The sequence below is a fragment of the Ictalurus furcatus genome, chromosome 2 (genome assembly GCF_023375685.1).
Source record: "Ictalurus furcatus strain D&B chromosome 2, Billie_1.0, whole genome shotgun sequence".
Classification (NCBI taxonomy): Eukaryota; Metazoa; Chordata; class Actinopteri; order Siluriformes; family Ictaluridae; genus Ictalurus; species Ictalurus furcatus.
The window spans coordinates 11,495,333-11,518,094 of NC_071256.1; the positions used below are offsets into that span (position 1 = coordinate 11,495,333).

Below are 22,762 nucleotides of genomic sequence, written 5' to 3' on the forward strand. Positions count from 1 at the left end.
CAAATTTTTTGATGTAGCACATCGTGTTTTTTTTCTCCTCAAATCGCAAGTACCAATATTTTTTGGGGCTAGCATCTTTATTCTTTCGAGTTGATATACAAGGTGTCTGAAAAGCCAGGAACCAATGGGAATGTGTTGAGCAAATATGTTGATCTGAATATGTTGAGCAAAATCTGCAAAAACCTGATACAGTAACTGAGAAAAGTGTAATGGTGCATATGTTGTAAATAATAAATATGTATATATGTAGTTTTACTCTCATTGGTTCGGTTCATTGGTTTTCAGACACACTGTATTGTCCTAGAAGGAAAGTTAAATAACAGCAGAGTTGCACATGATTTTAGTCAGTTTCATTAGTGTTTCTGATGTGTTCCTGATTCTGAAATGATCACCTGTCATCTGTGCATACCCAGCAAAAATTTTCTACTGTGAAGCACATTGTGCCTCAGCTGATGAGTGTAAAGCATTGGGATTGTATGTTTTGGGATTGGGATTCAAAGAGAGCAGCGTGTGCTACAGTTACAGCACTGAAGTGCATCTCATCATCATCATCATCAAGTGCACCAAGTAGACACATCTGCATACCAAATGGAACCTTTGAAATGAAAAGTAGGGTTTGTTTTCTTTCTCTGGTTTGTTGAACCTATTTGTTTGCTAGGCTACATTATCTGGATAAGACCATCAGGAAAGTAAGAGCATAAGGACGTACATGTCTGTGTTTACAAAGCACTATGCAAAAGTTTCAGCCACAGCATTTTTCCTGTTTTGCTGCATTAAAACCTGGAATTAAAATGCATTATTTAGGGGTTTGTACCACTTGATTTAAGCAACATGCCTACCACTTTGAAGGTGCAAAATTTTTTTTTATTGTGACACAAACAATAATTAAGTCCAAAAAAATATATTGAGTGTGCATAAGGTTATACTTTGTAGAGCCACCTTTTGCTGCAATTACAGCTGGAAGTCTCCATTAGCTTAGCACATCTAGATACTGGGATTTTTGCCCATTCTTCAAGGCAAAACTGCTCCAGCTCCTTCAGGTTAGATGGGTTGTGTTGGTGCACAGCAATCTTCACTTCATCTAACAGATTCTGAGGTCTTGGCTTTGACTAGGCCATTCCAAGTCATTTAAAATGTTTCTCTTTAAACCACTCCAGTATAGTTTTAGCAATATGTTTAGGGTCTTTGTCCTGCTGGAAGGTGAACCTCCATCCCAGACACAACTCTGGCAGACTGAAACAGGTTTTCCTCAAGAATTTGCATACATTTTGTCCCATCCATCTTTCTTTCAATCCTGACCAGTTTTCCAGTCCCTGCCGATGAAAAGCAGCTCCACAGCATGATGCTGCCAACACCGTGCTTCACTGTTTGAATGGTGTTCTAGGGGTGATGGGAAGTGTTGGGTTTGCACCACACATAGCGTTTCCCATGAGGGCCAAAAAGTTACGTTAGCCTTATCTGACCAGAGAACCTTCTTCCATGTGTTTGGGGAGTCTGCCACATTCTGTTTGGCAAACTCCAAACATGTTTTCTTTTCTTTTTTTCTGGCTACTCTTCCATAAAGCCATGCTCTGTGTAGTGTACAGATTAAAGTGGTCATATGGATAGATACTCCCACCTCCACTGTTAACTTGTTCAGTGTTCAATGTTATCTTTGGTGTCTTTCTTGAATCCTTGATTGATTATTTTAATTCCAGTTTGTAATGCAACAAAACAGGAAAAACACCAAGGGATGGAATACTTTCGCAAGGCACTTTGTACTGCATATTTTATGCCTGACGCATTAGTGTGTTGGTAGAAAAGAAAGAAATTTGATTTCTAAATATAAATAAAAATAAATGCAATGTTGCATGAAAATTTTATGTTAAATTTTTGTGTAATGGACCATATTTTAATCTAGTACTAGACCATGAGTCGCTCTGGGATTATAACTGTGGCAAAGTAAATTATAATTCAATTTTGGATTGTTTTTATTAGTTTACTGCTTCATATAATTTACTTCTAAAAACACTTTTAAAGGTATTATTTTTGAAGGCAACACTTCACTTCTGCAATACAGTACAGTATATGAAGTACATTTGTAGATCAAAGATTTGATCTGTGTTTCCTGCATTGCCAAAATCACAGGACTTTAAATGCAAACCACTTAAAACGATTACCTCAACACGAACGATTCTACTGAAACACATCAGTCAGATTGTCTGGCATACCATGGACACATGAATTTATTTTCAGTCTTGTTTAAGCTATTAATCTGTATAAGAATTATAGACTGTAAAATCTGATCATTTATTTTTCTAGTATAATTCATTGCCATAAAAAAAATCTCTCTCTCTCTCTCTCTCTCTATATTATATATATATATATATATACATACATACACACACACATACATATATATATACACACATACACACAGGTCCTGTACAGTTTTTATTATAATAACAGGTAATAAAAAGAGAGCTCCTCACCTACTCATCTGTAGCTTGCCCAGATCCCACAGTTGGAGGAGAGCATGTTCTGTGTGAAGTGTGTTAATTTTGTGCCGGTCATCCATATTTCTGTTACAGTAAAGAGCAGCATATTGCGTATGTGCAGCACCTTCAGGGACAGGACACCACTCCATGGCCCAGACGGGGCCTCCAACGAAGAACAGAGAGTCCCACCTTTCTGCATTCGGTGACATGGATTCAAACCTGCAATCCAAGTGACTAGTAAATATATTTACTGTACTGAAAAGAACCTCTGCACCTGGTGTGTCCAGATGTGAGTACTCTAGGGTTTTTCCATAGTCTAACACAGGGGTTCCCAAACTAGGGGTTGTGACATTTACAAAAAAGATAATAATAAGTTTAAGCTAATGTCTAAACAAATGTATTTTGAATAAGAAAAAACAAACAAACAAACAAACAAAACCCAGTTTGGAAACCTGGCTTCCGGTCCAGAATATTTGTTTGAATTTGGATTGGCCTCTTGTCAGGTTATAGCCACGCCCCCCCCAATGCCCCATCACAACCTCATGAATCATTATGAGGAGAAGTTGCATGTTTATAGAGCTGTAACTTGGCTTTCAAGCAGTTGAATGTCCTGAATGAGTGGAGCATGGAGCTTTGTGTACATGAATGGAAATGGGGGCAGGCTCAAGGAGTAAAAATGAAATAAAATAAAATAAAAATGAAATCTTATTCAACTATATTCAACCTATATCCCTTTTTTTTTTAATCTATTTTTTTTTTTTTTAAACTAATCTTACCTTACTTATGTACTACTCTAGACAGTTAGTAGTTGGAGTACTAACACTAGTGTATGAATTTTAAAAACATCTCATGCAGCCTTTAAACCTACCAAAATTCTTGCGTACCAATGTTCTGGATTTTCTAGATTAGGTCATACTTTTAAATGTAAAGTTTTTTTTAATTTGCGTCACAGGCCATGACAACAATCACAATGACAGCGACAGAGAATCAGAGCTCATCAGTGTGTTAAACATCTTTTCTTTGAAACTTGATGGACAGGGATGTTTTGCCTCTGACATAGGAAATGTCTTCCAGACGTACACAAGATATGCAGGCGAGTGCTTGAACAATGCTGCTAGCATTACCGGTACTTCTGTATGCACAAAGTATAAATCAGACCCTTCTGCTTCACATCAGGCTGTATCACACCACCTCGGCATGGATTTTCCTTTAACAAACAACACTTCCCTTTAGAAAGGTAAGTCCGTGCAAGGAATAGTCCTTTGGGATAATTTACCCAAAATGTTTGGGAACCCCAGGCCTAACATATCTCCATCACAGAGATAAAATGATGAAGGTCCATCGTTTCTTTACCTTTTCACCTTCTGCAGCGTACCCTGTTCCTTGATTCCCTCGCGGTCTAACGTAAAACTCATTGACTCCTTCTCCTGGGGTAAATATTTTTCTGCCTCCCTGATAGAAGTCAAAGAGATTAATTTTTAAAAAGTCAATTTATTGTCAAGTACGTAAACTGGAGAAAACAAGTGATATTCCTTAATATTCCACAATACCTGAAAGACAATAGATGCCAGTCACTGACTGAAGGAATCCACTCAGGAAACACCCATGAGGATGAATGCTTATCACGGCTAGAAAAAGTATTCACAAGGCAAGGAGACAAATAGTTAAGATTTGTGTATGGAAATGATGGCCAGTTGTCAGTAGAGGTTGACCGATACTGGATTTTACTGATAACCAGGTTGGGCAGTACCCGCCGATAAACGATTAATCAACCGATAGTTTTTAAAACTGATATTGAATGAAAGCACTCAAAAGTAAAATACTGCTGAACATTATTACAATGTACAAATGTACCATGAAAATGTACTCTACTTTTTAAAATGAAATAAATAAATACAGTTTTATATATATAACATAACACACACACACAAATGGTAGCACAGCAGCTAAGACATTGGACGTTTGATTGGAAGTTCAAATCCCAGCACTGCCAAGCTGTCACTGTTGGGATCTTGAGCAAGGCCCTTAGCCCTCAACTGCTCACTTGTATAAAATGATAATTGTAAGCCGCTCTGGATAAAGGCGTCTGCCAAATGCTGTAATCTAAAATATATAATATATTAACTATTAATAAATATTAAAGCAAATAAAAAGATATGCATCCAAAAAGACAAAACATAACAAATAAAAATAGAGACATCCAGTTATCGGTGCTAATTAATCTGCAAAACCAATCAATCAATCGACCTCTAGTTGTCAGGAGAAGGCCTACATCTGTATCAAAACTGACAGAATTTCAGCAATCTGTATATCTGTGTAAAAACAAACAAACAAAAAAAAAACCCAACACCCAAGTGTAAATGACTTACAATTCTTTGGTGTTTCTAAATGATTTCCAAATGGGTTGCATGGCACCGCTGGAAAGCCCATTATTTCCAACCACCTTGTGATTAGACGGCAAGTTCTGTAAAGTAAAACAGTTGGATTAACACTGATGGCAAACTTTTCTCCCAACAAACCTGAGAACAAGTAACTTTCCTACATTTGACTCCTGACAGACTACAAAATGTCTTTAGATTTTCAAATGACATAAAAAAGTCAAACAAAGTAGATATGAGACGTGACCCTTCATGACTGATTATACACAGGGGAAATGCAAAAGCATTATGCTACGAGTCAGTGAACACATCCTAAAGTCTACCCTAATTATTCCCTTAATTCATGCATTCAACTATTATTCAGTAATAACACTGCCAACATAATGTTTAAAATTGTAATGCATGTTTACTTTATAGTGTTGTTTACATGACTCCGAATCTTCATAATCGTCATCCTCATCTTCCTCACTTTCCACCTCTCTGTGGTCCCCTGGGTCAAAGTCGGCATCGTCATTCAGATCGCTGTCATCATCTGCAGCTTTCCTTTTCTTCCCTCTGGCTTTTCCTGAGGGTTTTTTCTGAGAGGGACTGCTCGACCGGCCCAGTCCATTTTGCTCTCTCTTTGTGAAGGATTTTTCAAACTTTTCAAGGTCTTTGCTGATATTGTGAAGGTACTCCAGAGCACTGGGCATAAATAGGTAGAATAATAAAGACAGTATTTACAGTATTTTACTTGAGGTTGGTACAGCCATCGGTAGCACAGTGACTATATTATGGCCACTGGAGGGGCTTAGTGGTTATAAGTGATCTGCTCTGGTATGTATACAGTTTCTGAGAACATAAATCAGACTTAAGACAAAAACACAGTTCCACAGTTCACTGCAAAAAAAAAAATCTTAAAACTTCACGCCATTTCCATCGTACATGAAAGTTATAGAACTCAAAGCACAATTGCACCAATGTCGAATTATATCTTATGTTCAAAAATAATAATGACAACAAACATAAATAAATACAGCTGAAAGGCGATCGGCTGGGATCGGTCACAGGAGCCTGGAGCCTATCCCAGGGGACTCGGGGCACACGGTGGGGGACACCCTCGACGGGGTGCCACCCCATCGCAGGGCACAATCACACACATTCAAACACTATGGAAAATTTAGAGATGTTAATAAGCCTACAGCACATGTCTTTGGACAGGGGAAAAACACAAACTCCACGCACACAGCGTGGAGGCAGGAATCAAACCCCAAACCCCAGAGGTGCAAGGAAAACGTGTCACACTTAACTCTTAAGTGTTTTTGTCTTAAGTCTTATTTTTGTTCTCAGAACCTTTATATATATCAGAGAAGATCTCTTATAACCACTAAAACCCTACAGTGTCCAGTTCATGCTAAATTACACAGAACATTACAGAGACCATACATTGACATTTAACATACTGTTCTTCTGTAAGTTTTGTGACTGCACCTCAGTGCTAACGCTGAAAAAATTTTAACTGAAACCTGCCCCTATAAAACGACCATGGCAGAATCTGACACAGAGGCTGGCTCCTGAGTGGCACAACAGAAACGCGTTTGCCTCCTTGTCAGGTGACTGTGGGTTCAAATCCTGATGATGCCACAATCTTCTGTAGCTAGGGGCCACGGGAGCAAAATTGGCCACACCTTCTGGATGGAAGATTACTCTACCGTGTGATGCAGACATTCAAAAAGATGTGGTTGGCAGGCTTGATTCCTCTCTCTCAGAGGATGTTGGTAGTTGCAGTATGACTGGGGAGAGTCTAATGTGTGCCTCCATTTCCATCAAATGTGTTTTTAGAGAAGTGAGACAGCGCACCACAGAGCTGTGCTTCACAACACAATCCAAACTAATCGATAATGAAATTCGGTGCAAACTATTTTGTTGATTGATTTTTCAGAATTGGCTGTTGCAGGCCAAATACATTAGACCCAAATACACACCATATACATAGCCGAGATGGATGAAAGAAAAGACATCCTGAGGAGTAGTCGGACTCGTCATAGGAATACAATAAGATAGATGATGTAGATGCAGAAGAGTGTGAGAAAAGAGTTATTATAATGCGAAGAAGCCGAACAGCTTCAATATCATGTTTAATATTGTACTGGAAATAGCAGACTATTAAAAATGTTATATTTCATAATCTTTTTGCCATGAGCAGTGGAGGACTCATTAGCTGAAACAGTGAATTCTGTGATTGATCACTCCTTCGACAGCTAAAACATATAGTAACAAAATTTATGTGGGTTGTTTATTCTTTTTACTACAGATTGACGAGGTAGAAATTAATACATAACTTGCATTCAAGTTAATACATAAGAGTATTCATCCTAAAATCTAGAAAGCTTACACTTTGGCAGCTTTTCTCTTCGGGCGTCCACTTGGAGTCATCTCAGGGCTTTCTGGAATGGCAGAGCTGTCGTGATTAACAGGTACTTCACTGGGGGCAGACTTCATTTTTGCTGCATCACCGTCTTGGTTGTTTACTGTTTTTCTTGGACGTCCCCTTTTTTTCTGTGGCTTGTTCTGTGGTGGTAAAACCTCTTGTTCAGTATCAGAGGGACCCTGAGAGCTGGCTGCTGTCTGTCCTGCTAATGCAAAATATGTTTTAAAATGACACAAACTGTTACTTTATACCCGTTTTTTCTCAGAGGAAAATAGAGATGACAAAACAAATGATCTCCGCACAACTCAAAAATGCATCCAACTTGCCTTCGTACATCTCTTCAAGTGTGTTACTTTTAATATTAGAGTCTTGAAGCACTTTGGTCCCCAGTGTATCACCACCAGTTCCAGTGTCCATGTGGTTATTCTGTTTATTCAGATCGTCTGTGTCGTTTTTGCAGGGAACCCCCATTAACGAGGTTTCACAGCACATCAGCACCTTTAAAGGAAAGTTGCAGGAAGACAGTTAGCCAGTGATAATGCGCTGTGTGTGTGTGTGTGTGTGTGTGTGTAACTGCAGACTCAAAGCATAGTGCGAGGACACACTAACCTTTCTGAGGACATGTCATTACATTAGATAGCTACAGTGCTGTGACAAATCCTCATTTCTTCAGTTTTTGTGTATATGTCATAACTAAATAATTTTAGATGATCAAACTAATTACAACATAAAAACAAAAGCAACCTGAATAAACACACAGTAAAGTTTTCCATCCATCCATCTTCTATACCGCTTATCCTTTTCAGGGTCACGGGAAAACCTGGAGCCTATCCCAGGGAGCATCGGGCACAAGGGGGGGGTACACCCTGGACATGGTGCCAATCCACCGCAGGGAACAATCACATACACATTCACACACCCATTCATACACTACAAACACTTTAGACATGCCAATCAACCTACCATACATGTCTTTGGACTGGGGGAGGAAACCAGAGGAAACCCCCGCAGCACGGGGAGAACATGCAAACCCGGCACACACAGGGCCACGGTGGGAATCGAACCCCTAACCCTGGAGGTGTGAGGCAAAAGTGCTAGCCACTAAGCCACCATGCACCCCAGTACAGTTTTTATTATTTACATTTTTTTATTGAAGGAAAAAAAAAAAGTTATCCAACACCTATCACCAATGTGAAAAACTAATTGTCCCCTTACACGTAAAATCTGGCTGTGCCAGCTTTAGCAGCAATAACTGCAACCAAACGCTTCCAATAACTGGAGATCAGTCTTTCACTTACTCCAGGACTAAAACTTACTCATATGCTTTGGATCATTGTCTTGCTGCATAATCCAGTTGCGCTTGAGTTTCAATTTATGGACTGCAAACCGGATATTCTCCTTTAGGATTTTCAGGTAGAGAGCAGGATTCATGTTTCCCTCAGTTATTGCAAGTTGCCCAGGCCCTGAAGCAGCAAAGCATCCCCACACCGTCACACGTCCACCACCATGCTTGACCGTAGGTATGATGATGTTTTTGTGGAATTCTGTGTTTGGTTTACTCCAGATGTAGCAGGACCCCTGTCTTCAGTGACCTTTATTGATGTAAGAGAGAACTGTAGCTCCTGGATGAGTCGTTGCTGTGCTCTTGGAGGAATTTTGGAAGGTCGGCCACTTATGGGAATGATCTCTACTGTGCCAAGTTTTTCCATTTGGAGATAATGGATCTCACTGTGGTTTTTTGGAGTCCAGAGCCTTTGAAATAGCTTTGTAACCCTTCCAAGACTGATGTATTTCAATCACCTTCCTCATCATTTCTGGAATTTCTTTCCACTTTGGCTTAGTGTGTTACTGGGTAAGACCTTTTAACCAACTTCATGCTGTTGAAAAACTTCTATTTAAGTGTTGATTTGATTGAACAGGATTTGCAGTAATCAGGTCTGGTTGTGTCTAGTCAAGTTGAACCCCATTATGAATGCAGTTTCATAGATTTGGGGAATTAATAACTACGAGGGCAAATACATTTTCACACAGGCCCAGTTGGTATTGGATAACTTTTTTGCTTCAATAAATAACATTATCATTTAAAACTGTATTTTGTGTTTAATCAGGTTGTCTTTGTTTTATCTTAGATTTTGTTTCAATTTCTGAAACAGTTAATATGAGCTACACACAAAAATAGAAAAAAAAAATCAGAGCACCGTAAGTATTGAGTCAAGACAGGTAACACAACTATGCTGTCTCATATAAACAAGAACACAGTTCTAGCCCTATTGTTGTATTCTGGTCAATTTTGGCTGATCCTCAATCATAACTAGTCATCTGACTGATACAAAGCTTACTGACTTTGTCCATTTGTAAGGAACATGTCACTGTGACCACACACTGCCACTCAGGCATGAACACACACACACGCACGCACACACGCACACACACGTTGGACTGAATGAATTAGTTAGGTTGGGAAATGTATTGTTGATTTTAATGATTTATTATTCTACTTTGTGGCACTGTTCATTTTGTTTTATTGTTTAGGTCACTTTTATATAAGGTCATGTTACCTTTTAAACCTGATTCAAACTGTAATGCTTGGAAACCCTGCTGAAAAAACAAACAAACAATAGAAACCAGCATAGAATTTGTAATGGTTTTAACAGGAATTGAACTGGTTTTAACAGAAACTGTAATGGTCCCTGTGGGTCTCTACTGGTTATTTGTTGCCTTCTATTAGTGGCATGTCATGTCTAGTGGATACCATTAAGGACCAATAACAGTAAGCTCATGGTTTGTAGTGGTATTTGAAGTGGAAACCATTACAATATCTGTGATAGTTTCTTTTCTTTTTTTTTCTTTCAGCAGGGAAGTAAGTATCTTGGTTCAACTTTGACCCAGCAGATGAGCCTACCAGCCTTTAACCATCACTCCACAAGGTCTTCCTCTGTTTTCTGGTTATATTAAAAACAATAGGTGCTAGTAAATATTTCAAAATATATTTAAACACTTAAACGAAAAGTCCTAATATTCAAGTTTCATGGACACAACCACTAAAGTTGTGCTCATGAACCTTATGTTAGTTTTAGTAAGGCGATACATTACTAGCTAGTTAGCTAGCTCTCAGCTAGCTTTTCTCTCTTTCTTAATCCCACATTGTCATGCTGAATGTATTCCTATAAAAAATAATAATAATAAATGCGAAAACCCCATCACACAGTCAGTAAACGAACGTGTACACAACATACATAAAGGCTTTTCCCTGGGTTTAATCGGGGTTTATGTTTGGCTCACCGGGTTGGGTCACGCTAAAGAAGCTCCTCACCATTCGATATTCTCCGGTTCGAATCCACCTCACACTGATCACAACTAAAGAAGCAAACTTAAACGTTTAACTAAAACAAACCACACATATCCGTGTAATGAATACTAATCTATAGCTCAGTGGAAAAACAGCTTGTAATTAATCACCAGAGCATTAATTCACACGTGCCTCTGGTTAGTTGGATATGTCCGTTTGACATGTCCGCCATGTTTTCATGGGAGCAGAAGATTGATCTCTACTGCCCCCTAGTGACAGGCAGACAATGCGCACCGGTCATACAAACAGGAACTACAGGGTTGTCACGGTAAGAGTAAACATATCATACAATACTACACCAGCGTAATATTGTGTTAACTCATACTTCAAATCTACTAAATGAACCAAATTTACAGAAGTACATAGCTATAAATGAAAACAGACAAACTGCGTTTTCCTCCGAATACTTCTATAATTTAGGTCAGGCAGTCAGGTGTCCACAAACCTTTGGTTATATAATGTACAATTATGACTACTGTTATTAGAACTGTCTCCTTTTGGACTGATATTGTGTCTTGCAAAGAAATGATTAAAGACTGAGAAAGCATTTCTGCAAGTGGAGGTCTTTATAACTGCACAATCTACTCGGAAGCTTAACAAATTGAATTTTCTCCATTCTGGTTTGTCACATTTGGTTCCTCTAGCAAATTTTGCTTAGAAATCAAATGTACAAAAACAGTATCATTCAGCATGTAATGGAAATGTCTGTTTTCATCATCTTGAAACACACACACACACAATGCTGAACTTGTTATGCCCAACGTCAAAATTTCAGTCTACCATGCTGATAGAAACAAAAGAATCTAGCACAGAAATTCTAATGGTTTCTACTACAAATACCATTACAAACCATCAACTAACCACAGGGTCCATTCAATTTTCCATTAAAACCAATACAATTCCCATTATACCCATTAAAACCATTACAAAATCTATGACGGTTTCTATTGCTTTTGTTTTTCAGCAGGCTAGTTTTGGTGCATGTCTTTACATTCCTTTGCTTGTTGCTAACCACTGCACTAAACACTTAACTTCTACCAGCACTCCAGCGCCGAAAACTTTCAGAAGCAACTGGAATAAAGTTGGTTTGATGTTGGACGTTCGATATTCGCAGATATGCGGAAATTAAGGGACCGTCTCTAAAGTTACATACGACATTGTTAAACACGTTTCTAACTTCAATAGCATTTGAAGAGAATGACTTATAGTCACAAAACCAACTGGAAAGTGTTCATCTAGGTATCATGTATGAGAAACACCTCTTAGATTTTTTTTTATATTTTTGAGATATTTTGATATTTATCAAAATAAGCTATTAAATCATATGTAAATTATACATGAATTTCAGTACAGAATGGGCTCATACACAAAATATACCATTATTTAAAGCTCAATAGCATTTGAAGGGAATGATGTACAGTCACAACTAACTGGAAAGTGTTCATCTAGGTGTCAGGTATGAGAAACACCTTTTAGATTTTTGATATTTAACCCTACAATGCATGAACCAAAAAAAACCTTCACGAATGCATAAAGGGGGTTAAAATGACCCGTACTGGATTGAATGGTTTTCTTCAAAAAATAGATGTCCTATTAATTAAATAATTAAAAGAAATGATGGTCCACAAATGTTTTAATACTTCAAACATTTTTATTTGTTTTCTTTTAATTTATTTATGTACATGTTTAGATTGTGGGTGGGAGCCAAAGGAATTTAAAATTATTTACATAGGCAGCACTTCCAGTCAACCTTTTGAGCCGCTTCTTTGACATAGAAAGGCATGCCACAAGAAACCACCTCTTGCAGCAGTGACATTCAATCTGAAAAATGATCCTAGTAATCTTATCAAACTGCTCAGTAATCAATTAGTTTCTCTCTCACGCTCTCTCTCAGTCTCTCTCTTTCATTCACTCACTCTCTTACACACACAACACACACTTGTAAACAAAATGGTGTGCCCATAAAAATGTTACAACCATTGCTACATTACCCACCCAAAATGTTTTTGCACCCAGGGATTTTGAGGCAGCACATAATGAGCAGTAATGTCCCCTCTTGAATACAGAAAACATGCAGTTATATGTTAGCTATGTTGGTGAACGGTACAGACTGTAAATAGCATTACCATATGTTTACTACTTAATACTAATACTTAGTATGATGTTACAACATGTGTGGTTTTTCTGTGATAAAAATCTATACTTTATACCGTAGTCTAAATGACAGGCGTTTTTGTACAAGTAATAAATTACCTGAGGCTTTCAGAAGTTCCTCTGCCATTGTCAGTCGCAGATGTTCTATGTGCTCCTTGGATGAGTTTATAGTCAAATGGCAAGGGATATTTGGAAACGCACCAACAACTTTTTTTTGCCATCCACATAAGACAAGATAAGGTAATGTTTTTTTTTATTGTCCATGGGAGATTGTTTCACCACAGCAGCCATATATACAAACAAACAAAACACATACATCTAAATCCATTAATCATATTCAATACACTATTTGCATAATCTACATTGAACAAACATTGAAGAGCCTGAGCCTCCACATAAAGTACAGTTTGCTCTGACCCTTCCTCTGTGTAGCCTCAATTTACCCGCTCCATTCTAGTTTGTTGCCTAGGTACACTCCAGGGTTCTTACAAGACTGAAGTAAATCAACATTCTGCTCCACAAATTTATAAGAACTGTGTCAGAGTTTATTATAAGATAGAGACGGTCCCTTAATTTCAGCATTTCCGCGAATATCGAACGTCCAACGTCAAACCAGCTTTATTCCAGTTCAGAAGCATACAAAAAGGATTTGATTTAGTATTGTAGATACATGTACAGTATGTGAGTCATTTAGAAAATCACTTTTAATAAGCCCAGCTATTTGTAGATAGAACAGGGGAGCTCATATTAACTACTGTTGAATAGTAATTCTTATTGTAAATGTACACAAATCCCAGGTATCAAACTGATGTTAGCCCAACATCAGTTTTGAGTAACAATGCTGGGCCAGCATCAACAAATGAGCAATTTTCATAAATTACCCTCCAAATGGTGGTTTGCTTCACGTGGTGCATTCAGAGATGCTTTTCTGCTCACAACTCTTTAAAAGAGTGTGTATTTGAGTTCATGTAGCATTTCTGTCAGCTTAAACCCGTCTGGTCACTCTCCTTTGACCTCTCATTAACATTCTTTTGTTTTTTACACTCTAGTGACTGTTGTGTGTGAAAATCCCAGGAGCTGAAATACTCAAACCATCCCAACACCAACAACCATGGTCAAAGTCTCGGAGATTACATTTCCCCCCGATTCTGCTTGCATCTCTTGCAGGAAAGACAATAAACTCCTGCATTGATGCATGAGGATGGGTTACAAAAACTCATCCTTTTAGGGCCTGTGATTTTGGTGGTTTTCTTAATAATAAATAATAATCCAAACCTATTGAATGGTTGCATGCAGAAACAGCATGGTTTCCTGATGGTCAAGCATAGTTTCTAACCTTAGGTTCCTTACAAAGGATACAGATTTTCTGGAGTATTTTGAAGGTTTATTAGAGCCTATTAAAGGAATTCTTTCAGTCTTGAAAGTAGATTGTTTTTAGTGTTCATTCTCTCACAAGTGGTAACCCGGGCCATGGCATCATATCACCTTCTTAGGAAGGGAATGTGGGATTATTTAAAAAAAAATAAGTGTTTAAGTCTTATTGAACAGTGAACACACAACAGAATTTTATATACAGTATGTATGAACTCAAATGACGATTTCTGAAAGTGTCTGAAATCAAGATGGTCAGAATAAACATTTTGTTATACAATATATTGTGCAGCCCTCCTGTTTATGCCAACTGTGTAGTTTACTCATTTACTCATTATGTGTAGTTTATTTAGTATGAATAAAGTGTAAAGTTGGTGAACAATGTGGATATGAATGAGACAAAAATGGCAGCTTTTCCTCCAGATACACTGAGAAACTTGTTAGAATGCATGATATAATGGTCTCCATGAAGAACAATGAGATTTGAAGAGAAGTGGAGACCATAGTATTTGATATAATTACTGTTGTCATATGTGAATCATTCCCTTCTGTTTTTCTCACCTCTCTGCTGGCCAGTGCTCCATCTTCCCACAAGTCTCTGCATAGCCAACCTGAAGCTACACAGCAAGAGCACCCTCACCATCAGTAGAGTCCCATGAAGTCCACCCATGAAGGATGGGGGCTACCAGCGGGATGCTTTACAAATGAAAACATTGCTTATTGGGCCGTGACTACATCAGACCATTATGTCCAGATGAAGCTAGAAGATAGAAACCTCAGTTCGACTGTCTGTCGCAATCAAGTTTGCCCCTATGTTCCAAGAAGCTAGTTCCCTCTTGGACAGAGGCTCAATCGATAATTTCAACAGAGGAAGACTGTCGATTTAAGAAAATTTCATATGAAATTTCAGCAATCAGACCACAGATCCCCGCTTGTAGCCCCAAAATAATCCCCAACAATTTGATTTCTGCTGCACTCACTAGTGGACAGATCTCATTGGTAGTTTCGTCCCTGAATAAATCTGTTGTACAAAATGAAAAGCAGGTGGAGGACTGGGCCCCACCAGTCCAAGAGAAACTCCTGAACACAAGAGCTCTTAGTGCACTTTCTTTGTATGCTCTCAGGTGTTCCACAGTTTGTGTGCATCATCTGGATTCAGTCATATCACACTTTTATTGACCTAGCTATATCTATTAACCTTACAATGTTCCATGAAAGAGAAGTTGCTGAGCATTCTCGTTATGTCTCGTTAAGTCCATTCTGCCACTACCTAGGCATCACCTTGTACATTCAACAAAGTTAACATTTCCCCTCCCAGTGGCATGATGGTGTGGTGGTCATCTTTGGGTCAACAGTCAACTCAAAAAGGGGTTGGTTCCTCATGACATTGTGTCAGGTTATCCTGCTGATTTTCCTCATCCCAGTGGGTTGGGAGGAGTGAAATCTTCTATAGATACTGGAAATCTGGGATGGTTCCCGGTCATATAGATCCAGAGCTGACCCAACAAAACTTGCGAGAAGGTTCCAGGGAATGATGGCCATAGAACAATGATATTTATATATCAAATACTACTGTCACACTGTCTTGGTTAAATAAGGTATCCACAGCCCCTGTTCAAAGAACACATATATTTTAAACAATGTTTTTCATAAGTAAAAAAGACAAGACAAGATACAGAAACCATATATGCCAGGACTCCAGGCAAAAAAAAATATCTAGGAGCCATTGGCTCCTAAACCCAAAATATTTAGGCGCCAAATCAAATTTTCAGGAGCCAAAATATAGGTGATGTCATATGACATATGACGATATCATTAAATGGCTCTCTCACACTCCCTTTTCTTTCCTCTCTGTACTGTCTGCCTTTGTTTACTCTGCCTCCCATAGTTTACACAATGTATTCCTTACATACACAATATGTACAATGTTCAGTATATCATATTGAATCATATTACCGTAAATACTTAAATGTCCAGTCATTTGTTTCTTTTTTCACTTTTTATTCAACTATGTACAATTAGTTGTTTCCTGCTTATTCAGGCTCAGAGTCCATATGTCCCACCACCACCATGTCAATGTCACTTGGCCAATCAGTGTAGTTAGTAGGGCTGCACAATTATGGCCAAAATGATATCGATCAAAATAATTGGGATTGAGATCTCAATTATTTATCACGATTATTCATTGATTTTAGGGACAACATATTTTTATTGCACTTTCACATTTAAATAAACAGATCACTGCTTTCACCTCCATGTTGTGCTACATTCCTGCTAATGTACAAATCTTTAACAGTGTTTACAGGAGGAGAGACGCAAGACAATTTCTTTTAGGAGCACTTGTGCTCCTAATTAAAAAAATTTAGGAGCACAGTTGAACTTTAAAAATAAATAAATAAATAAATAAATAAAAACCCTAAACATTTTTTCTTTTTATTATTTTTAGAAATGGTAACATTAACGTGCCACGATATAAGTAAATATAAGTAGGCATGAGAAAACTTGAGCTGGACAATTATGACAGAATTTAGGAACATAGTGTGAGCCAAGACACATTAATTTGATTTCTGAAACTAAATTTAATATTTTCAGTTAATTTTACAGACTGTATGCAAAAAAAAACAACCGTTAACCTGTTCCACTTTGTAAACAAATACAATAAACATCAACTTTCAGTGTTTGAAGTCTGCTTCAATTCTCATTTTATTTATATTTTATGAAGTTATTATGATATCTATTTTTTATATTAAATTATTTATTTTTAACTAAGCACATTTTCGGTCTTTACATTTTATTAGTTTTCTGTTTGTTTGTTTGTTTTAGAATCAGATCAGTTGATCAGTTGTTCCTTTTAGATCGGTTCCCCAGTACAGTGTCCATGTCTGCTGATAATATTGTGTTTTGGGGGGGATTCAATCAAAACATGGAAACTGGAGTTGACTTTTCTTGTGATATCTGGCAACCGAGAGTTTAAATGAAGTGAATTAGAGTTAGTGAAGGAGAGCACCAGCTTACTGTATGTTTACAGACTGAACAGTTGCTACTCTTGATTATGATTGGTGAGAAATTATTTAATAAAGAAGTTTGAATTAAAACCTACCTCGTAGCGTTAGCATTATTATTAATTACTCCGTGCGAAGCCGCTGTGTCTACATGAGCAGGTGCAAGTTCAGACCATTTTGTGGGATCAATAAAAGATGGCGGTTTGTGAGATCGGGAAGTTGAGAGAAACATATGATGGACAAATGTGGCAGAAGGCAATGTACAATCGCCTTGTAGGGGAATTATTCAACACAACTAAGGAAGACTGAGTGAGCAACAGGATCCTAGTCTCCCCCCCACCCAATGGTTTTAGTCTCTGTACAACTTGTGGTTGTATGTTGGTACCTATCGTGTTGCAACGTAGTGATGCTCAAGATGAGGTGAGGTGGGCTTCAGGATTTGTTCTGTAGCACGGCAGCCACCTGAAGTGTGTGTGTATAGATAACAGTGTAAGTATAGTTAACTACAAGCACCCACACTCCCCGGATCTAACAGGATAGAGAGATGCCCCCACTCCTTAGTAAGTGACAGAATTAGCATTGACAGTTTTCAGCTTAACTAACAAAGGAGTTTATTCACTATGGGTGAGTTACAACTACTTTTTCTTTCTTTACAAGAGTGAATTTGTAACAAAGTAAACTTAAAGAAACAAAAATAATTAAAATAAACCTTGACTATTTAAATTTACCTGTAAACAAACAAAACAACAATTGGTCAGGATTCCTCTTTGACCACGCTGAAGTAATTCACGAGAGTCAGTTCAGCTCAAAATAGAAACAAAAGGTCACTTCCAAATCCAACAGGATGCTATTCAGTCCAATCACGAGTCAGAATGTTCATCAACACATAGGAAGAGTATATGAATCCTTTTTTAGAAAAAGTCGCTGGTCATGGTTCCATGAATAAAAGTTTTTCCAACTCAACCGTTTGGTCTTTATCCCTTAGGAAGAAAACACGATGACTTGCTTACCAATGTTCAGTTGAAAATGAGAAGCATAATGTACATCACCACTCTTATACCTTGGATGAGGTGCTGAATGATGACCAGCGGATGGCAGGGTTATGTCTCTTCACCCTTAGCGATTGTGCTCACGCTCAAGACTGTAGCTTGATCCAGCGAGGCCGCAATCCCAGCTAACGGAGATCCAATTGAGAAGACGGACAATACACGACCCTATCCAATAACTCTGCCAACTCTTCTCACACAATAAGCAATGGAATCTCTTACTTTTTACCACTGTAATATAGCCCAAATTAACTCTTCAGCTCAACTCTCACCGCTGCTCTAATTCTCTCTCTATCTCACCATGTCACTCCTCGCACAAAATGGTAGTGCTCACATCAACGCAATATCAAAATAAAAGTCTTTACTGAATAGACTTTGTAGGCTCCCCTACATCCGCCCCTGCAAAACCCTGCCATACCACTGGACTTCCGTTCAGTGGCTCAGTCCCTGAAAAATAAAGAACAGAGAATGGTAGGAAAACATTCTTCACATTGGAAATCATCAGTACAACAATTACAAGGTTTAAAGTCATTCAACTGGAAACGTTTGAGATACATTCACATTAAAAGAAACTTCCAAAACATTCAGGTTCGCATAGAATTGCTTCAAGACATAGTCCTATACCTAACAGATAAGGTACATCTGTTCCGACGTTGGGAACGTCTAGATTCAGGAATGCTTTCATTCTCACTTTCGGCATCAGATCCACCTGAATTTACTGACCCCCATACAGACTGACCTACTGAATCATCAGCTGACACCTCGCGGTCATGCTTCTTAATGCCTGTGTCTAATTCATCCTCATCTTCCCCTCTACACCCTGTGTTTATATGTGTGGTGGGTGCAAGTGTAACAAAAGGGGTGGCAAGAAAATCAGTCTTCCGAGTCAGTGGGTTCCTGTTCTGTATGTTCCCTAGATTTACGTCTAAATGTGCAAGGTGGTGATGATGACTGAAAAGTGCAATGCCTGATTTGATCCCTGTGTACAACTTTACACGGGCCCCCTTTCTCTGGACGAATTGTGTAAATTGGAGTATCTGTGTGATTCTGTTTAACCACAATGTAAGGTAGGGATTCCCAGTGGTCTTGTATCTTATTCCTTCCCCTATGTGAATGGTTGCGTAGCAGAACACGGTCACCAGGTCTTATGAGGGCTCCATATGATCTGTGATCATAGGCTCTTTTCCTTCGATTTGAAGCCTCTTGTGCTGCATCGTTGGCCACTTCAACGGCTGTCTTCAACCTGTTGTAATGGTTTTTCACCTAGTCATCCAGATTGTCAACTCCACTGTCATCCAAGTCTCTCCCACCAAGGACATCCATTGGCATTCGAGCATCTCTCCCGAACATCAAGTAGAACGGTGAATAGCCGGTTGAAACATGGACCCAGCTATTGTAGGCCATAACTAACTAGGGTAGATCCTGCTTCCAGTTCTTTTGCTTTTCTCGGGGTAGGGTCCTTAGCATGTTATGCATGGTTCTACTGAAACTTTCACACTGGGAATTACCCTGTGCGTGATACGGACTTGTGCGACTCTTTCTGTTTCCGTATACTTTACATAGTTCTTTGATGACACTGGCTTCGCGTTGGCTCAATACGGCTCCAAGACCATGCAAACTCCCATCTGTTGTGAGTATGAAGGGCTATCTAAAATCTGGGTATGCGAGTACTGGTGGACATTTTAAGCAATGCTTGAGTTTGTTGAATGCGGTCTGGCACTCAGTGGTCCAGTTAAAAGGCTCAACCATTTTCCCCTTTCCTCCTTTACCAACCAGGGCATGAAGCAGCCGGGCCAGCTGAGCAAAGCTGGAAACAAACCTTCTATAATAACTCATGAATCCAAGGACTTGTCTCACTTCCTTGACGCTCTTGGGTACAGGCCATGTTTCCAATGCCTGGGTTTTCTCTCTGTCCACCTGTATTCCCTGGGTCTGAACTGTCACCGTGTATCATTCATTCCTCACTGATTACCGGACACTTTCCGCGCTCTCTAGCTTCACTGATCTCCCGGTAAACGCGAGGCTGTAGCTCGGTATCCTGAGTAACGCACGAGATGTTGTCCGCCGTGCCGGAGCGTTTGCTCATGCGCAGGTCGTGCAGCTTGTCACCCTGTCGCGCGCTTCACACCAAACCCAGTGAGTGCTCTGCGTGCCACCACAATGTGCATGAGCTTGAAACGGCTGTAAGGAGCAATCTGGTGATTTTCTTGTCTCGCGCGTCCAGAAAGTGTACGCAAGTGAGGGAGCGCGAGGAAGCGTGTAGCAGCAGTGGAAACCTTCATGCGCAGTACCGCCAGCTGGCCAGCAGGTGGCGCATGAGCCTGGAGAGTTGGAGGAGCTCGTGGGCAGTGCTGGTCACTGCAGGACACACCGGGACTTACCGGGAGGAGCGCTGGGAGCAGAACACCGGGCCCGGGGGTTGGAGAGGAGCAGCTTTTTGTCAGGAATTCTGTCCACTGCCGCCCTGGCCTTCTGCTGCAACAGAGACAACCACAGCAACACCGGTCAAGCTCTTTTGGATGCAGCCAGATCTAACAATGCTGAGGAGGTGAAAAGGTGACTGGCAGACGGAGTTGATCCAAACACTCGTCACCGTCTCGGCTGGACCGCACTCATGGTCGCCTCCATGAACAGACAGCACAATGTGGTGAGGGTTCTATTGGAGTCCGGCACTGATCCGAACCTCGGAGACGACTTCAGCAATGTTTATGGAACTGCACAGGATAAAGGCATACACTCACTGGAGGTGTTGGTGATGAGGGAGGATGAGTTCAGTAATCGTCTCAGCACTCGGGCAAGTTTCCATGGTTGTACATCGCTGCATTACGCTGGAGTGTGAGGGAAAGTTTATGGAAGAACAGAAGCAGAGGGAGGTGGAAGAGAGAAGGAGGTTTCCTCTGGAGCGCAGACTAAAAGAGCACATCATCGGCCAGGAGGGGGCCATCACTACTGTCGCCTCAGCAATCAGGAGGAAGGAGAATGGCTGGTATGATGAGCATCCGCTGGTCTTCCTCTTCCTCGGCTCTTCAGGAATTGGTAAAACAGAGTTGGCTAAGCAAGTGGCTCATTACATGCACAAAGACATCAAAAAGGGTTTCATCAGAATGGACATGTCTGAGTTCCAGGAGAAACACGAGGTGGCTAAATTTATTGGTTCTCCGCCGGGGTATGTGGGTCATAAGGAAGGAGGTCAGCTCACTAAACAGCTGAAGCAGTGTCCGAATGCTGTGGTGCTCTTCAATAAGGTGTATAAAGCGCACCCTGATGTCCTCACCATCATGCTGCAGCTCTTCGAAGAGGGACGTCTGACGGATGGGAAAGGGAAAACCATTGAATGCAAGGACGCCATCTTCATCATGACCTCCAATGTGGCGAGTGATGAAATCGCCCAGCATGCACTGCAGCTCAGACAGGAAGCTCAGGAGCAGAGTTGCCGCCGTCTGGCAGACAGTCTGGATGAGGTTCAGCAGAGTGAGATCACCATCTCTAAGAAATTTAAAGAGGAAGTGATTCGGCCCATACTGAAGGCCCAGTTCAGACGCAACGAGTTTCTGGGACGGGTTAATGAAATCGTTTACTTTCTGCCTTTCTGCCACACAGAGCTCATTCAGCTCATCAACAAGGAGCTCAACTACTGGGCTAAAAAGGCCAAACAGAGGCACGACATCACCCTGCTGTGGGAGCGACCTGTGCTGGAGCTGCTGACTCGAGGATACAACCTCCACTACAACACTCGCTCCATCAAACACGAGGTGGAGCATCGGGTGCTGAACCAGTTAGCTGCAGCGTACAAGCAGGAGCGCCTCCCTAAAGGCTGCAAGCTCCTCCTCACTGTGGATGGAGAACTGGGAAACGAGGAGGGACGAGCGAGTCCTTCTCTCCGCCTAGAGCTAGTGGATAAAGACAGCAAAACACGAAAGCTGGAAATCCGTTAACCTGCAAACTTCCTCCTAAACACCACTGCTTACTTCCTGCTAAACACCCCTGCTAACTTCCTCCTAAACATCCCTGCTTATGTCCTGCTAAACACCTGCTAACTTCCTGTTAAACACACACTAACATCCTGTTAAACACCTGCTAACTTCCTCCTAAACACCCCTGCTTAACACACACTAACATCCTGTTCATGACGCCAATATGTGGCGGAAGGCAATGTACAACCGTCTTGTAGGGGAATTATTCAACACTTAACTAAGGAAGCCTGAATGAGCAACAGGATCCTAGTCCCCCCACCCAATGGTTTTAGTCTCTGTACAACTTGTGGTTGTATGTTGGTACCTATCGTGTTGCAACGTAGTGATGTTCAAGATGAGGTGAGGTGGGCTTCAGGATTTGTTCTGTAGCACGGCAGCCACCTGAAGTGTGTGTGTGTATAGATACCAGTGTTAGTATAGTTAACTACAAGCACCCACCCTCCCCGGATCTAACAGGATAGAGAGACGCCCCCACTCCTTAGTAAGTGACAGAATTAGCATTGACAGCTTTCAGCTTAACTAACAAAGGTGTTTATTCACTATGGGTGAATTATAACTACTTTTTCTTTCTTTACAAGAGTGAATTTGTAACAAAGTAAAA

At 40.1% G+C, this 22,762-nt stretch overlaps 1 protein-coding gene, 1 long non-coding RNA gene and 1 pseudogene across 12 annotated transcripts in view; 2 read left to right on the forward strand and 1 right to left on the reverse strand.

The window, feature by feature from the left end:
* gtf3c2 (general transcription factor IIIC, polypeptide 2, beta) overlaps window positions 1-11,881 on the reverse strand; it is a 34,080-nt gene extending 22,199 nt beyond the window's left edge. The window contains exons 1-11 of one of the 11 annotated variants that reach the window (XM_053647793.1): window positions 10,548-10,764; window positions 10,359-10,429; window positions 10,080-10,207; window positions 9,824-9,860; window positions 7,592-7,763; window positions 7,230-7,467; window positions 5,266-5,539; window positions 4,847-4,941; window positions 4,028-4,105; window positions 3,831-3,929; window positions 2,472-2,696 (exon numbers count right to left, since the gene is read on the reverse strand). In XM_053647793.1, the coding sequence (XP_053503768.1) occupies window positions 2,472-2,696; window positions 3,831-3,929; window positions 4,028-4,105; window positions 4,847-4,941; window positions 5,266-5,539; window positions 7,230-7,467; window positions 7,592-7,757 (1,175 nt within the window). In that variant the 5' untranslated portion in view covers window positions 7,758-7,763; window positions 9,824-9,860; window positions 10,080-10,207; window positions 10,359-10,429; window positions 10,548-10,764. The other 10 variants (XM_053647784.1, XM_053647768.1, XM_053647743.1 and 7 more) reach the window with 10 other exon arrangements.
* LOC128621882 (uncharacterized) lies at window positions 10,777-17,224 on the forward strand. Its single transcript, XR_008388326.1, has 2 exons — window positions 10,777-10,882; window positions 13,818-17,224. It is a non-coding gene; the product is annotated as an uncharacterized LOC128621882 (long non-coding RNA).
* Window positions 17,225-20,241: 3,017 nt separating this feature from the next.
* LOC128621850 (caseinolytic peptidase B protein homolog) lies at window positions 20,242-22,122 on the forward strand (annotated as a pseudogene).
* The last annotated feature ends 640 nt before the right edge of the window (window positions 22,123-22,762 follow it).